This window comes from Emydura macquarii, unplaced genomic scaffold, assembly GCF_026122565.2.
Source record: "Emydura macquarii macquarii isolate MOO-44397 ecotype Brisbane River unplaced genomic scaffold, CSIRO-AGI_Emac_v2 contig_1014, whole genome shotgun sequence".
Lineage (NCBI taxonomy): Eukaryota > Metazoa > Chordata > Testudines > Chelidae > Emydura > Emydura macquarii.
The window spans coordinates 105,285-122,777 of record NW_027131151.1 but is presented as its reverse complement, the minus strand read 5'-3'; the positions used below and the strand labels follow the sequence as shown (position 1 = coordinate 122,777).

General features: G+C 47.7%; 1 protein-coding gene and 1 long non-coding RNA gene across 2 annotated transcripts; one reads left to right on the top strand and one right to left on the bottom strand.

The window, feature by feature from the left end:
- Positions 1 to 1,140: 1,140 nt before the first annotated feature.
- On the bottom strand, positions 1,141 to 13,563 carry LOC137150692 (uncharacterized). The gene is made up of 2 exons (XR_010919048.1): positions 13,383 to 13,563; positions 1,141 to 1,687 (listed from the first exon to the last, which is right to left on the bottom strand). It is a non-coding gene; the product is annotated as an uncharacterized lncRNA (long non-coding RNA).
- Positions 3,820 to 5,396, top strand: NEUROG2 (neurogenin 2). The gene has a single exon (XM_067544668.1). The coding sequence runs from the start codon at positions 4,301 to 4,303 to the stop codon at positions 5,033 to 5,035; it is 735 nt and encodes a 244-aa protein (XP_067400769.1). The 5' UTR covers positions 3,820 to 4,300; the 3' UTR covers positions 5,036 to 5,396.
- Positions 13,564 to 17,493: the final 3,930 nt, after the last annotated feature.

Below are 17,493 nucleotides of genomic sequence, written 5' to 3'. Positions count from 1 at the left end.
TTTGCAATAAACCAGTCAATATTTTACTAATCTTAAGGGCGCATACAGATGTACTGTATAGGAGGGCTTTAACCGGTACGTGAAACTGTATGTGTATTGATATTTTAAATGTTAATATTAAATTTAAATTCAATGTAATGTACAACTTTTTGAAAAATGGCATTTAACGCTCAGATTTGATTTCAGCGCTAAAATAATAATGATTTTAAAAAGTATTTTTCACAAAGAAAATCACAATCGTTAAGGACAAATCAAGTAGAATCTGGAACTGTCTCTCGGTTCAGTACGAAGTTAAGTGAGCTGCATTGAGCTTAAGTAAGTACAGTATCTCTGTGTGTGGTATGTGTAATGGTATTAACAGCTAGGTTTTAGGTTTCTCTTTGCGTATTTTTTAGATTTGGGGTTTTTCCTCCCTCCCCCACAAGTTGCAATAATCGTGCTCACACCAATATTCAGATAAATTGATTTTTCACATTAAAGTATGCTGTGGTCTTCATTTGATTTCATGACTTTAGCACAATTTGCTTCCCGTGTTAGGCCGAGGGAGACCAAATTTGTTGACCTCCAGGGCATGGTGCAAGGCCTATGTATTCACTCAAGACTTTTGCCTAAGAGGGTGGTCTGGAGAAAGCCTGGGAGATGAGTTTTTGTTGCTAACTGATGAGGGTTTTTGTTTGTTTGTTTCGTTTTCTTTAAGTGCTTTTGAGCGGCTATTGTGTAAGTGTGTTACATTTCACGTTGTTGTTTTAAAATTGGCCTACCTGTGCCTCGATGGAATGAAGGGCAAATTTATAAATTAGAAAATAAACATCACAAAAAATTACATTTCCGTTCATTCCTCTGAATTTCCCTGCTTTTACTAATGTGAGGGAAATATAATGCAAGGTACAGAGTAGAGAAATCATCATATCTGTAAGTATGAAGATGAATGTATATGAAACATCTCTCTAAGGTCGCAGAAGTCCCTCGTTTTCAATCAGTTCTATTTGTTTATTTCTTTCAGCAGGTTGAAACTGGCAAAAAAGGGCAGATTTCAGATTTTTCAGATATGTATTTTAACATCTCACTGTGTTTTAATATGTTATAATATTCTCCAATGCACTTTTTTCTTCCCCAAATCATTTTTCTGCCTCTTTCCCATTTCTTCGGGAGAAGGATTTCTTTGTTAGTCTTCAGATACAAAATCCAGTACAAATATAGATGAAGCAGGCTCCTTCTTAATCTGTCCTCCCTTCTTCCTCATAAACTGGCATTAATTTCTAAGTGTAGTGTGTTTAAGACCATTGTAACAAGCCTTTCCTTTATTTTTCTCACATTCATTCTAAAGTTGTTTCGAGTTTGCCAACAGTGCTGATCATAACTCTCCTTTGGTTTTAGTTTTGTTATGATTATGTATTTTAGAGCCTTAAACGACACGAATGAACATTGAGCAGAGAAAATACGTTAGCACAGACATTTTAAAGAGGCAGCAAAAAAAGCTAATCTCGTGCAAACCTCTTTTCGTGGATTATTATTTCCCGTGTGCCAAGGAAGATTTCAATTGCTCAGGTACCGCCCAGAAGAAGAGGCGCAGCTCTTATCAGCAAATGGGCCCCCGAGGGACTTCAGTACACTACTTTGGCTGCACTTTTCTCCTTCTTTGAATGGCAAGAACTCAAAGAGGCAGTTCCTTCTGTAGTTTCCTTTCCTGAAAAGAATTAAATAAAAACAAAATATCCATGTGTATGTTAGAGAATCCATTGCCAAGGTATCGATGTTCTTTTCAAAGGTCCCCCTCGTGTAAATCACTTTCAATGCTGGCATCTATCTGAGCTACAGTGTGTCGTTATGATTTCAAGTCAGGTCATTTACAGATGCGAATCCTCCCTTACAAATCCCCCAGTCCTCCTGACAATTCTGCTATCTAATGGTCCAATGTACCCCTAAACCCCTGAATCCGTAGCTACAACCTCTTTAACCCCTCTTCCCCCCAAACAATCACACACGTAACCTGCCACCGGTGTCTTTTGGCCACACGATCGAATGCCCTCCGAGCCACAGGGAAAGAGAAGGCAGGGGATTTGTTTACACAAGACGGAGGGAAACTATTGGAAGAAGGCAAGCGAGGAGCCCTGGCTAGCTGAGGGGACTCTGGACAGCTCCTTTCCTGAGAGCAGGTCTACACCTCCAGGGAAGCACACTGACTAAAGTGGACAAACACCAAGATGAGAGAGAAGAATTCAACTCGTTTACTGAGAAACTGGTGGCTATGCCTTAGAGACAATAGTTCTCCCACCACATACACAAGATGTACCAGACTCCGCACGGGCTACTACGCTACACACACACACACACACACACACACCTCTCTCTACTCTGCCACAGACATTGCCCTATTCCACCCTGCTACCCCCAGAAAGGCATAGATAATCTTGCTCGTCTTGCAACCCCCTGTCCACACAACCACATCCAGCAACACAGACACGTTCCTACTTCACATCTTTGCACACAACCTTTCTCCCCAGACATGCACACATAAACCTACTTCATACCCTCAACCACGCACAGCTAAAACACCTCCTCCTTTTCCATGCCTACAACCCCCACCCAGCAACACAGTAGAGATAGCTCAGCTCCCCATCTACCCTCCTCCCCCCCCCCCCAAGCTAACCGCACTCCACGCCCCCAATATTATCAGTGCAGCTGAATAGACCTATATGGACACCCACGTGTCCCCGCATTGTATCCCTCATCGGTTAACGCAGGGGGTACGTTGGGTGGCACAGAATTTCATTGAGTATCAACCACTGAGCTGCCCTTGTTCTCAGTGGAATCTGATACATCAGCTCATGCTTCATCTTTTCTATTAGGTGCCTCTGTGTGTCCCCCGTCTGCAAGTCTGTCTCTCTGTGCGCATCTGAGTCTGCGGGCAGAGGGGCTGGAGGGGATGGGGGGGTGAGTTTTGGATACTATGGTCTCCCTCCCCTTCGCTGCCCTCCAGCCTAATGAGCTGCTGAAAAGGAGCAGGCTCCGGCGCGCGTGGCTAGCGGGACTCCCTGATTGGCCAGCTGCGCCTCGCGACCCCCATTCATTAATAAATTAGCGGCACGCTCCATCCGAGCGCGAGGCACCAATCACACCGCAGAGCGGCCGGGGCTGCACCACACACTTTCTGGGGATCAGATAAAAGAAAGACGGGGGGAGGGGAGGGAGGCAAGAGGTGCAGGGGCTTTAAAAGAGAGAGGAAAAAAAGAATGAGATGAGTGATGATAATGAAATGAAAAGAAAGAATAAACCCGGGGAGGGGAGGGGGCAGGGGAGAGCTCAAGGGACCCTGGGGGTAGATTTGATTGTTTTCTGGGGGGTATATAAGGGGTTTTAAGGAGAGTCGTGTGCCAGACACACAGCCACTGCACCTCAAGCAGCTTCACTTTAACTGGAGTGCCGGGGCGCGTGCCAGCAGCTCGCCCCACCAGGACTCACTCTCACACACCCCACCAACAAAACACTGCAACACACACACACACACACACGAGGCAGCAGGCAACCGGCCCTTCTTCAACACTTCTTTGGCAGAGGCCGCTGGACCCCCACCCCTTCTCCACTAACAGTGGGACCCTCTCCAGGAGAAGGGAGGGGGGGACACATGCAAACCCGTCCCTGAAGATTGCAGTGAGGGTCAGTGCAGGGAGAGCGCGCTCCGCAGAGAGACAAAACATTGTTTCATTAAAGGGGAGCCAAGTAAGTCCCAGAGCCTCTGCTTCAGACTTTGCAGCAGTTTTTATTTTCTCTCTTCCCGCCCCCCCCCCTCCCCGTTCCCCCACGCGGTGGCGCAAAAAAACCTCAGTGGCTGGGAGCAAAATATCTTGGTGCTAAGTCCTTGTCGCCTCGCTCTCCCTGCGGGTCGGCGCGCCCAGCTGCAGCGGTTTTACAGGGAGAAGCGGCCGGTTAGGAGCCGCTAGCAGCCGTGGGTGGGAACGCGCCCCTGCCTTTCTATGGCCCCGCCGGGGCGTTCGGAGCGTATTTTCGGGACTCGATCCGGAGCGGGCGCGGCGTGGAAGTGCCGCGGGGAGCAGTGGGAACGACGTGGCAGATGGCAGTGGCGTGTGGCCATGGCACAGCTAAAAGGCGGCCACCTACCTATTGTAAGGGTGGGCAGGTAGCACGGGGGCCGGTGCTGCCAGGCCAAGGCGGACGCCCGCAGGATGACTGCCCCGGCCCCGGGGAGGGGAGGGGAGGAGAGGGGGCGACAGGGGTTCGCAGCCCGGGGAAGATGTGGTGGCACCGCCCGTGATGCGGCTTCTCCCGCTCTCGTTGCAGGATGTTCGTGAAGTCGGAGAGCCTGGAGCTGAAGGAGGAGGCAGACCTGCTGCTGCTCGGCCCGGCCTCGCCCTCCGCCTCCTCGCTCACCCCGCTCTCCTCCAGCGCCGAGGAGGAGGAGGAGGAGGACGATGAACTCCAGGCGGCCTCGCCTGCCTGCCCGGCGGAGGGTCAGCAGGCGCGACTGCAGCGGAGCCTGCGGCTGCAAGAATGCAAGCGGCGCCCTGGCCGGGCCCGGGCCGGCTCCCGGGGGACGAAGACGGCCGAGACGGTGCAGAGGATCAAGAAGAGCCGGCGGCTGAAGGCCAACAACCGGGAGCGGAACCGCATGCACAACCTGAACGCGGCGCTGGACGCGCTGCGCGAGGTGCTGCCCACCTTCCCCGAGGACGCCAAGCTCACCAAGATCGAGACGCTGCGCTTCGCGCACAACTACATCTGGGCGCTGACCGAGACCCTGCGCCTGGCCGACCACTGCGGCGGCGCCGGCCTGCCGGCCGCCCTCTTCCCCGAGGCGGTGCTGCTGAGCCCGGCCGGCGGCCCCGCCAGCACAGACAGCAGTAGCCCGTCGCCCGCCTCCTCCTGGAGCTGCACCAACAGCCCCCTGTCCTCCGCCTCCTACAGCTGCACTTTATCGCCTGCCAGCCCGGCCAGCTCCGCCTCGGACATGGACTATTGGCAGCCGGACAAGCACCGCTACGCACCGCCTCGCCCGCTGGCCAGGGATTTTAGATAACACCCCCAGCCAGCCAGGCGCCTCTCCCAGGCGCTGCAGCCAGCCCGGGCCCTGCCGGCGGGTGGCAGCTCGCGTAGTGCTCAGGGGAGCCAAGCAAGACTGACCCACGCTGGGTAGAGACAGAAGGGGAGATCCCGCCCGGGATCCGAGCCACGCAGCCGGCTGAGGAACAGTCCCCTCCCAGGCGGAGAGCCTCCAGCGCGCCATTGTCCGAGACAATGTCAGGCCGAGCCCCCTGGCTTGGTGGAGGGAAATGCTCCTGCCCTGGGAATCTGCAGAGGAAGCGCCCCTGCTGGATGCGCTCTCGCCACCTTCGATTCTTCACAGAGATGTTAATGGAGGAGGGGGGAAAAAGTATTTTCGCAGCTGAATTATAGGCCCGGTAACAATATTAGCCACAGATTTGCAAACGCCTGGCATCTGCTTTCTTCCCAGTGCTGCCTCAAGGCTGTGGGAATTTCACCTGTCAAACCAAACTTTTCCTCTCTGATGTGCACTTTGTTCAGTTTCCCAGATTTGTCACAATGCGTTTTTTGTCCCGTCCTTCTCTTTCCTTCCCCCTCCCCCCATTTTGCCATCTGTCTCTTATGATTTATAAGGGGGGGAAAAGTTGTTTTGTTCGAGGCCCAGGTTAGAAGTCATTGTATAATTTGTAGGCTTTGTAATGATTGAATGCAAGCGTGGAAATTTAGGCTGAACTCTCTCTCAAAAGAAAAATAAATGTAGAGGAAAAGGGGGAAAAAATCAGGAGGGAGGATTACCTCATGCATTATTTATCTCGACCTTTTAGGGGACGAGGAACTCCCCCCTTCTTTCAAGAGATTAAAAATAAATCAACAGACTGAAAACCTAAACAGACACGGAGCATTACAGCAATCAGCCACACACGTGTTCACATCTATTTATTATAAAAGAAAGATTTCATGGAAGATATGTATTTTTTGTATATTTGACAGAATTTATTCTAGTATGTATTTACAGCTGAAGAGCAAAGGGATTGTTCATGCGGTAAAATAAAGTATATCGTTTTCATAGCTTTGTGTACCGTTTTTGATTGGGTTGTTTACCTACCATCTGGCAGCGAGAGTGGCGAGTCATTTATTGTAACCACGAAAGTTTAAAGGGCATCCCTAAGATACCCTAAAACCCCCCCGCCAGCGAATACATCGAAGGTGCAGTTCATGGTAGAACAAGATGAGCTGTAATTAATATAAACGCTATTGGCGTGTTGACATGTCGATAAACATATGACAAAGCGAATGCGGTGCTCTGAGACACAAAGCAGCCAGGAGCGTGTATAGTTCCTGCAAGGTGTACATACCAACGAACAGATGAACACATGAACGAGTTCATGAATAACGAAAAGCTGCTTTTTATTTCGAAAACGCAAGCCATTTATTTAAAAGAGCGAAATGAAGTTTGGTCTGACTCGAAAAAGAATTCTACAGCTGTAAGACCTCAGCCGAAAATTAACTTTCTAAAATCAAGTTAACGTTAACCCACGGTTGAAATGAACGTGGAAAAAGGCACAGCTAGACGCACTGCCTTCTCCCAATAACGTGCAACTCTATTGCACGCGAAATGGTCATAAAACCAAAAAGTCACTACCCTTTATCGTGTAAAAATCCAGAGAAGTTTGGTCTGCTTGCTGAGCTGAGGCATGATGCAACGCTGAGGAAAGCGAGAGCAGAGCCCTTTTACTAAAAACCTTGCAGGGAAAATGTACTGGAGATTTTTGCCCTTGCCAATTGCTGTGTCTTTCCACGGGTGGGTTGACAGAAGGGAGTAATGGGGACAAAATCTCGTCTGCACAAATCCAGTAAGATAAACTGGTTGAAATACTAATTTAACCCGCTCACTGCCACAGTGGAATGGAAAGGAATATAAAAAACTGTATCGGGAGAAGCAGTGTATTTGTATGAGACGATTCTTTCTCTGGGCCTCTCGGGCCTTTATGATTTTAGATCATCGGTATCGTTTCCAGCGGAAACAGAATTTACCAAACAGAGCCTCGCAGGTGCTGCTCAAATTCAGCAAGGCACATATCACATTACAGACAGCGATTCTCAAACCATCTGCGTTCGCAACCCGGTCACAACACGCAAAACGTCTCTCCGGACTGCAGCGTGGGCCTACAGCATCTCAGGCCAGGAAATAACATTCAAAAAAAAGGTAGAACAAAATCCTGGTTCTCCATTTTTGTGGAGTGCCCAGGTGTGCCTAACCGACTGACTCCAGGACTATTTTTGCATTACATCGACAGAAGTGAGCTCCTTTTCTATTCCCAGGTAAGCCCTTCATATGCTTTAGTTTAAGGACAAAATGGGGAAAGAATCGATTTATTTCAGCTGTTTAAAAGGGCTGCTGGCCATGCATAGCAAATTTTCTTCATCCCAAATAATTTCTAGAATGCCTTGTTCTCCATTTTCTCCACAATCACTTAGCCCTCACTTAATCACGTCCACGCCAAGGCCTACCAAGGAAATACCCATTTTAAATCGTTAAAGAGAGGCAATTGATTCCCTCCCCACTACAGTAAAATATCCAAACGCACATCAATACGGACATGTAGTCTTGAGAGCTCCTGAGCAGGATTTCAGACACAAGAAGAGATCATGGTAGGGATAGTGTGAAGAGCAGGTCTGCTTCCTCAGCGACTTTCTACCGCTTTGCTTGCATCAGACGGAGGGTTCTGCTATATCGGTGTGTGTGTGTGTGTTAGATCTGAGAGCTGTGCATTTGCAGACAGGTATGTGATAAGGAGTATTATGGCATAGGCATTCTGCTCTTTTTGCTGTGCATTGATTTCGTTTCTAGTCACCGCTCAAGTTCTTTTTGTTTTGTTTTATTTAAAAGGCAAGAGCCCTGGGAGGCGTTACAAGCAGCTTTCCTCTGTGGCAGAAAAACGATGACATCTCTTTCTGGACCCTTAGTGGACTCCGTTTTAATGAAGCCCCAGTTCTAAGTGGATCACCCTAGGGCTTCCCTAGGTTCAGGGCTTCCCTCCCTTACACACACACACACACACACACACACACGTACGTAATTGGCTATACTCGGATGACTATTAGAAAGTCGACTGTGGGCTTTTCAAGAAGTGTCACGTTAGGGGTTTGTTTCTCTAAAAGCCACTAACTTTGACAGACGTCTGGGGGGTGAGGGTGCATCATTCAGCAGAGGCTGTGCTGCGGCCTAGATTGGGCCCCCTTCACTCCCCCTGCGCCAGGCCCCTTTCCCGGCCCTAGCAGAAGCGGGTCCTTCGCTCTTGCTCTACAGACGCTCTTCGGAAAAGAAGCGGAGAGGGCAGGGCACGCGAGCCCTTTTATCAGGAGGGGAGGGGGAGGGGATAAACGAGCCTTGGGGGCCACAGGCCCAGCTCGCTAACCAAAGCTGGAGGCGATGGATGGTACCCGAGCTCGCTCGCGCCGCTTTGATCCGCTTTGAATGGCGCGGGGACGGGGGAGAAGTGGAGCGCGGCAGCGCTGAGCCCTTGTCGCAGCGCACGAGTCCCGCCGAGCGAGGGGCCCCTGCGTGTCAAGCGTCTGCCCGGAGAGCGGCGGCGGCGAAGGGAGGAGACGCGGGGGGGAGCCGGTGCAATCTCAGCGCAGATCGCCAGGGACCGACAGCCGAGAGTGCCTGCGAGAGGCGGAGGCTCCGCTGGGCAATAGGCCAAATCCCGGAGCTAGTGCAGGGTTCACTTTCGGATTGAAGCAGCCACACTCTCATCAGCCAGTGCATCACCGGGAGGGACCGGGACCGGATCCAGGCTGGGTAATCACACGCACTGCCAGCCAAGAGGCCTATGAAAATGGCCCAAGAGCCGGAGCCGCCGGGACTCAGGAGAGCCTCGTAACTCCCCGGACCTCGGTGGCGTTACCTCCAGATTTACTGTCGCTAATTAAAATCAATCTGTCCCCTCGTCCTCATCCGCCCTAGAGCGCGTCGTGACTTCTGGGGACAGACACCTGGACATCATGACAAAGGAGCCAATCCCCACCAACGCCCCGGCGCCTTTGACTGTATTAATTACATAAAATGCGCCAGCCCATGAATCTGCCCGGTGCCACGAGATCCGGGGGAGCGTGAAACCCAGCCCGTAAAACACAGGCCCGAAAGGAAAACGTGTGACAAGAGAATTAGTGAAATTAGGTTAGCCCAATAAAACTTGCGGGGTTCCCTCCCCCCACCCCTCCCCTGCAGCCTTGGGCTAGAAGCGCTAGCTGGCCAGATCTATTGTTTCCCACCCTGGCAGGGGGTTATTATGGGATAAATAATTCCTTTAAAAAAAAGTGGGTATTTGCATAATCACTGCTTTGATCTGGCCAGAAATCTCTGGCTGGGTCCCCCCAAATCTGCCATTGGCCAGGAGGAACAAAACAAGACCCACTCTTTCACTCCGCTGAACGTGTGGGGCAGCGCTTCAGAACAGCTTTAACTCACTTCTTCTTAACCATCCCTTTCAATGTTCAAACTCTAGGAATGCCAGAAAGGGTGATGGTGCTGTTCCGGCTCTTGGCCTCACGGATGGCACCTCCCATCACATTTCTCTCCCACGTGCACTTTTAAAAGGCTCTTGTACTAGATGCGTTCATGTCCTCCCAAAGGCGAGAAGATTTAATCATCTTACTGTCTCCCTGTTAATTAAAGGCTGTACACTCATGTCTAAGGTCGCTATCATGCGGGAGAGATGAGCAAAGCTCCAACTTGGCTAAGATTTCATTATTCATCAGTAAATCAGCACAAGACTTGGAGCAGGACATTGAAAAAAACAGCAGCAGTCTATAATGCTTTGTTCATGTGCTACAGCAGTGGTTCTCATTCTCAACCTATTTACCATTGTGGGCCACATATGCAGCTCTCCATGTGTTATGTGGGCAGAACACACACACACACACACACACACACAAATTACCTACAGGGCCCTGAGGATGTCACATGGGCCCAATTAGCACACAGCTGCAGCCCCAGGCCACCAAGGGTGAAGTGAAAGCCACTGGGTTAGAGATTGACTTGTCCTAATGGGAAAAGTAAGAATAGACTCCACACTTTGGTCAGTGGTGGTGCTACAGAAATGGGAAAAATTTGCTTTGAAAAGCCTGGTTTGGGAGTTTCTTATAAACCAGAAACTTGAGGCGGGTCTTTCAGGGGCCTTCCAAATGCTCCAGCTTCACCCAGGTTCACTCTTGCAATAGGTTAGATCATCAGATCAAAGGTGAACGTACATATGGATTTGATTAGAAACAGCCACCAACTCAGTGGTTTCCACCCAGACCCAGGCAAGAAAGGGGTGGGTTCAGCAGAGATCTGGATTCAGACAATACAAAGAGTCCTAGCTGAGGTACCAAAGCTGGGATGGGGAGAAACGTAACCTACAGGGTAGAAGCAGTCTTCAATGTTTTACATGGCGGTTTCAGGGGAAAGCTCGTTCTATGGTTTCTGGGGCTGAATTCGGGTGACCAAATGTCCAGGTTTGATAGGGACAGTCCCAATCTTCAGGGCTTTTTCTTATATGAGCACTTATTACCCTTCATCCCGTCCTGATTTTTCACGCTTGCTATATGGTCACCCTAGGCTGAATAGGAATTTCCTGAATTAAGTGAGAGACAAACAGATCCATTAAATTGAGCAATAATGTGTCCCAGGGAAGTGAGCTGAAGATTCGCTAGCAAAAACTAATCATTCCTCCACAGCTATGGCATAGAAGGGCTGGAAGAAGGGGATGTGAATGGATCCTACTGCTCTACATTACAATTGCTGAACAGTTTCTATTGGTAGGGAAGGGGAGGCAATAGGTTATTGAGATTTGCTCATTTCACTTGCATTCCCAACACATCCAGCTGTTCAAAGCATGAAAGGAAATGTCTGTTTTTATCATTGACTGTAAACCCAATGTGAGCTGCTCTGCCCAAATGCAGAGGAGGGAGGGATAGAGGACCACCACTCTGCCCTGTAAGCATCTGTCACTGGCATGTAAAAAAGTCTGCTCCTCCTCAACCCCAAGGGACTGATAGGGCCAAAAACCTCTCTCCCATCCAGCAGGGCATGTGCCTGACAGCCAGTTCACATCCCTGTAGCTATAGCTGAAAGATCCTCTGCTATGCTGGGAACAAGGGCTTTAATGCTACTATGGCTCCTATTTCTGAAATATACCATTTTAAAATAATCCTGAGCTGCCCGCTTTTATGGTTAGTGGAGTGTATGCAGGGCAAGCACAGTGTCCCACCAGAGAAACACCACATGTCTGAAGACAGAAACTCTACTGGATTAGTGGTTGCTACAATAGGTGACAAGGCAGATTTCAAACACACACCCCATTAAGATCTTTGGTGATTTTTGCTAATTAATACAACATTGCTTATTAAAATATACATGGGCTCCCACTGTTAGACTAGATAAGGCAAAACACTAATGTTATCCCGTCTATCCTAGTGCTTTCCTGCAAATAACTTAAAAGTGGACACAAAAGGACACGATTCATCTAGCCCCTGAGAACTGACGTTTAGAGATGCTTAGCATTCCCCGTCCCTACTGACTTCAGCTGGAATGGTGGGTGCTGAGCATCCCTGGGAGGAGAGAAAGGGGGAAATCAGGCCACTAGCCTATTGCCAATAGAGTGAATATGTGGGTGGGAGTGGGCTGTAAAATGAAAGAGTGGCCTGTTCAAAATAAATGGAAAAAATAGGAGCTGGTTTCCATAGCAGCACCTTGCCATAAAAACTTAATTCCTCATGACAAAGAGGTCATCTCCCCTTTAAAATGAGTTTATGATCCCTTTGTGTATTGTATTTTGGCATAAAAGCGTCTCTGCACCGCCAGAGCTCAGCGGGCAGTTCTGTGACTCTCAAGGGGGTTTATTGCCCTCCTTGGCATCAGAATAGTGACAAGAAGCCAAAGCAGTGCCAGTGTGACAAAAGCTTAACCCCAAGGGCTTGCGTTTTCTTTCTTTCACGTAAGACATAAATCTTGCAACATATCGTCATAATTAAAAAGAGTGTTCCCGACACAGCCATAATTTGGCTGTGTAATTTTAAACAAAGATTCCCCCCTCCCCCTTTAGACAAATGTCTGGAAGCAAAGACAGAAAGTGGGGCTTTAGTGAATGAGTGGGTATGGCTGTTGATCAGCTGTTCACCAACCCCACCCCATGCAAGCACTGATCACACTGCAAAATTAAGTATAGGAGGCCAGACAGTAAAAGCCTAAGAACTGTAAATTCAACCAGTTTATGTTTCCTGTGTAAATCTGAACATACATAGGCAGCTCACAGCCAAGAGCCAGGAGCAACACAGACAATGCCCTCTCCCAATAACGGAAGGTTATTCTATTGAATTTGTGAATTTGTTGCCAATCCTTAATGTTATTTTATATGTAGTTATTGATGAGGAATTTGTTTTGCATTCTTGATTATTTTGTTTCTTTGTGAGCCTGATCCTGCATTCCCTATACTCATTCCATTTGAGTTTTTGGTACTTAAGTTATGCAAAAAAATCAGGTCATAATGATATAATTTTACAACATGTCAAAGAAACAAGTAATCAAATTGTACTTCCAAGTAATTCAGTTAGGATGTATGTAGTTATTATGTTATTGCAATGTATACAGCATTAACAGTTATGCAGTCACTGCATTATTTTTAATATTTGAGATCTCAGCTGCTTCAAAATTGTTTTACATTGAAAAGACCAACTATTTTGTGTTTTAAAAGTTAAAACTCTTCACCTCAGAAAGGATATGTAAAATTTAACTAAATGTAGCACCTCTCTAATAAAAAACTTGTTTACAAAAGGTATTTGTGAAATTCTGTAACCATGAGATTGTACAAGTTACATTAAAAGCTGTTAAATGATCCCACAAACCCATGAAAAACAGAACTGACACTGAAAAGTCACACAGACCCTTGTCATAGGGTGGCCCTGCCTGGAGCACCCTCTGGCAGGCCACAGCATGACATGCACACCTGCTTCAGTTTCCCCTTGGAACCCATCAGTGCACTGTAACATTGTCTCTCTTAGTGAGAAATTCAAACCCATTTATTTATATTAACCATCACAGTCCACAGACCCCTCATAGTAAAACACATCTCAAAACCCCAACGTAAAACAAGGTTACAATGCAGCAGCTCATCAATCCATTCAAAGGTCACTGATTTCCTTGTTCTGGGCTGGGCTTCTTACAGTGTTCCACTCATATGGGCTTCTCTGCCTACAGATCCACCCTCCACCATCAATCCACTTGTTTTGGGCTCATCTTTCCCTAACCAGATTGATTCCTCCCCTTCTACCTAAGGACCTCTGCACAAGCTCTCCTTTAACCCAAAAAGGGGTCCCCAGCTCTGGCCAGGCTTTACCTTTTGTTCTTCCCAATGGCTTGCTGTACCAGCTCTCCTCTGCTATTTCTTTCTGGGTGTCTCCTTCCCTCCTCAGAAAGCTTTCATCTACCGTTCTCTGTCTCTGTCAGTCGATGTTCTCAAGCAGCTGACTCACCAGTTCTCTCTTGACTTCTTCCAGGGGCCTTTCAGACAGCTTTCATTTGACTTCCTTCAGGGAACTTTTCCCTGTAGGCCCCAGGTGCCCTTTTTAAAGCCTAAAGCCTATAGCTAATTGGGGAAGGGAGTGGGCAACTGATCAATTACAGGTGCACCAATCATTTCTTTCTTAAAGTGCCAATGTCACCTTGAGATAACCCTAAATAAGGCCCAGGTCCTTCAATGACGAAAGCATGTGGAAATTTTCACACTTGAGGAGTCCCATTGACATTAACTCCATTGGGACTACTTAGCTGTATAAAGTTCTGCATTTGCTTAAGTCAGGGGCCCTTGATGGCGTCGTTAATGCCATGCATCAGCACAGGCATTACACATGGGACGGTGATGAAATATGCACACACTACAATTCTGCATACTAGCTTTCCTGCAAACTCAATCCCAAAATATTTGCAGGGTTCTTGAAAACACAAGTACCATTAAATAGTTAGCAAGATCATGACCCCCACAAAGGCCTGCACAAATGTTTAAGTCAATGGGACTATTCAATGTGTAACATTAAGCATGTGAGTAAATCTTTGCAGGACTGGGTGCCAAAATAACAGTGGGAAAGCAAAATCAAGTCACTGGACTGGGAGTCAGGAAACTTGGGTTCTATTCCCACTTCTGTTGCTGACCTACGGGGTGTGTAGGAATAAAATTGTAATGGTAACCCTGTAGATTAATTCATAGCTTTTAATCCATATCCTTATTTGTGTCAACCTCTATATGGTTATTATTGAAATCATGTAACATTTGAACTTCTCTCAGTCATACTCCATCTTGTGAATGTAAAACCCCATTTTGACCTATGTACTCCATCTTGTGTAAAAACCCCATTTTGACCCTATGTACTCCATCTTGTGTCAAACCCTTTCTAAACCTTTAGATGAATAAGGTAGTTATCTGAACAAGGTATGAATGGAGGGTGTATGTGTGTGTGAGTCAGACCCAAACTGCCAGCTTGTCTTGATGAAGTTGTCCTGATGAAGTGTGAAGTCCATCCTAGGCTGAAGAGTGTGAACATAGCCCCAAAAAGCAAAGAAGGATCCACCCCAGAAAAACTTAATCAAACTTAATCAAGACATCAAAGAACAAGCTGAAAGTCACGTCTGCTATTGTACCAGCAATCAAGGATCACAGAGAAGTGACGTGACACAGCAGAACTGAAAAACCTATAAAAGACTGGGTGAGATTTCAAGGCTTTGGGGGAAAAACAGCGTTCTACACATCATCTAAAGAAGAGCGTCGGTGCGCGCCCGACAAGGACCCTGCTCTCCTCGTGCCCAGCTTCCCTGGCCAGGTAGCTGCCACGAGCCACGAACTCCAGCAACGGACCCTAGCTACGATCTCAAGCCACAATCAGGACTGGTAGCTATATATATATAACTATAGAACGCTTTCTGATACGTTTGGGCGCGTGTATGTGTGTGTGTATGTGTAGGTTTAAGTTAGTTATTACTTTAGTTTCTGTCAATAAATGCGGCATACTGCCTTTTCCCCTTGAAAAAGATCCCGAGTGCTTAATTTTGCACAACAGGTGAACCTGGGCAAATCTCTTCATCTTCTCTGTTTTCCTTCTCATCTTTTTGTCTATTTAGACTGTAAGGTTTTTGGGGCAGGAACTTTCCTCACTGTGTGTTTGTACAGTGCCTTGCACAATTGTCTCTAGGCACTATTGTAATTCAAACAATACATGCAACCAATAACAGTCAAAGGAGAAAATATTCTTTTTCATATGATACTTGAAATGAGATGGAGAGTTGATGTGGCAGAGAAGTTAAAAAAACGGTTGTAGGTTTCTTCTCATCCCCATCTGGCAGTAAATAAATAAATAAAATAAAATAATAATAATAAAATCATGCTATTATCTCCCCCAACAAGGAAGCAGGAGGGGAAAAAAAAGACTAATATACTGCTACTTTAGATAAGGTTATCTTTGCCCGTTTTGCTTCAGAGCGAACATGTCCAGAGCAAGCCAATTATAAAGAGAGAGGAGGTGGCATAGGAAAGAGTATTGACAAATCAAATTACAAGGTCATTCATTTTTCCTTTTTATATATCCCTTCCTTTCCCCATCCCATAGGAAAAATCATTGCATCACACTGAAGTAGCATGCAGTGGAACGGATGTAGCAGGGTTTATCTGAAATAGAAGATTGTAGGATGCTTCTACCAAAGTACGGCCAAGGAAAACGGTGTGTTTTTACATCTGTTAAGCATCCACAGAAGGGAGCAGGTCCAGCTGACAGGGTTTCACAAACTTACCTGTGTTTTTTACTAAGGGCCAGGTGTTCAGGTGTTTGACTCTCACATTTGGGGCCAGATTTTCAAAAATGCCCAGAAACTCCCATTGTGACTCTTTTGGCCAGCCTTCCAGAAGAGCCCAGTACCTACCTTGCTCGCCCACTCTTCTGAAAACCTGCCTACTTTTTTGTGTGCTTAAATGGGAGGTGAGCTCATTTTGAAAATTGGCCCCAAATGGTGGTGCTGAACCTTTGGCTGTCTTCACCAAGGCATGGCTGTGCCTCTGGCAATGTCAGCCCATATCCTCTCTGCCAGCATCTTGTTTGTAGAGCTGGCTGGACAGGTCTAAAATTTTGTCAAACCCAAATTTGCAAATATTTGTGTGAAACATGGTGTCAAGCAACACTATTGGCCAGCTTTCAGGCCCACCCCCACTGATCCAATCCAGCATGAAAGCAAGGCTTTGGCTGCTTTCTGACCCTTCTTAGGGGTCCTAAGAGTGCCCTAGATATAGAAATGCTTTTGGTTCTGTACAAGTAATGTGGCAAAACTCACATGCCATAGATGAGAATATTACTTGTGCTGGAACTGGACTGCAGAGGAGAGTAAAAGGTCTGAAGGACCTGAAAGGTTGCCGCAGCCCGTCCTTGAATAACCTAGCTAGGGAATCCAGCTTTCTGTGATCATGGGCAATGACTGTGGGATCACCACTGGTAGATTTTGAATGCTGTGGGGTTCCTGCGCATTGCACACCTGTGCGTGACAGCTGCGGGATTACCCAGATGGGACTTGATTGCCCCAGGGTACCCAGGGTTCCACAGCAGCTGAAGCTGCTGTGAATGGCTGCAGGTTTGCCCCCAGAAGAGTGTGGCTTCCTGGGGATGCTCAGGCAAGGTGCTTCAGAAGGGAAGTGAGAGGGTTACATCTGGGTAAGGCTGCTGGGAAAGGTGAGGGCTCTGCTGGGATAACCCTGGCCAGAAGTTAAAGCCTGCTGAGGAGGGGGGAAGATCAGGAAAAGAAATCTGAAAGTGCTGCTGACAGGCCCTGTGTTCAGGGGGAAGGAGAGCAAGTGACCGCAGAGCCTGTCATCAGCACTTTCAGAGAGAGCGTCAGGTGGCAGGGGGCGAGGAGAAGCATGCAGAGCTCCAGCAGGGCACATAGATTTGGGGAGGGGTGGCAGTGAGCGTTCCTGGATGGTTGGAACATGGGAGGGTAAAGGCAGTGGGAAGTTGCAACAGGGAGGCAATAAGCTGTGTGGACACAGAAGGCAGGGAGGAAAATTCTGGGACCTGGAAGGCAGAGAGAGGGCAGGCAGGAAGGACACTTGCCTATCATAAGACTCTGAGATGTGCCTGGCTCAGACTGATATTTTTTTCTCCTCTGCAGAGCTTTTTTCCTCCCTTTCTCTCTTTCCTTTTGTCTTTTTTCCTCCTTCCGCTTTTGACTTTCTGTGGAAGGGGAAGGAGGCAGCAGGGAAGTATTTCTTCATGCTTCTGAAATGTGCTGACGATGTGTCACCTCCTCCTCTAATGGTTGGCCCACCGGAGGATAACTGCCAGTTATGGCTACCAACTAATGGAGTCATTCCTGTAGCAGGGGTTCAAACACTGCTGAGAACCCACATGTGAGGCATTGGTACAAATCAAAATGAAAGAAGTAGATAGGTTGATGGGAGGAGGGCAATGCTAACC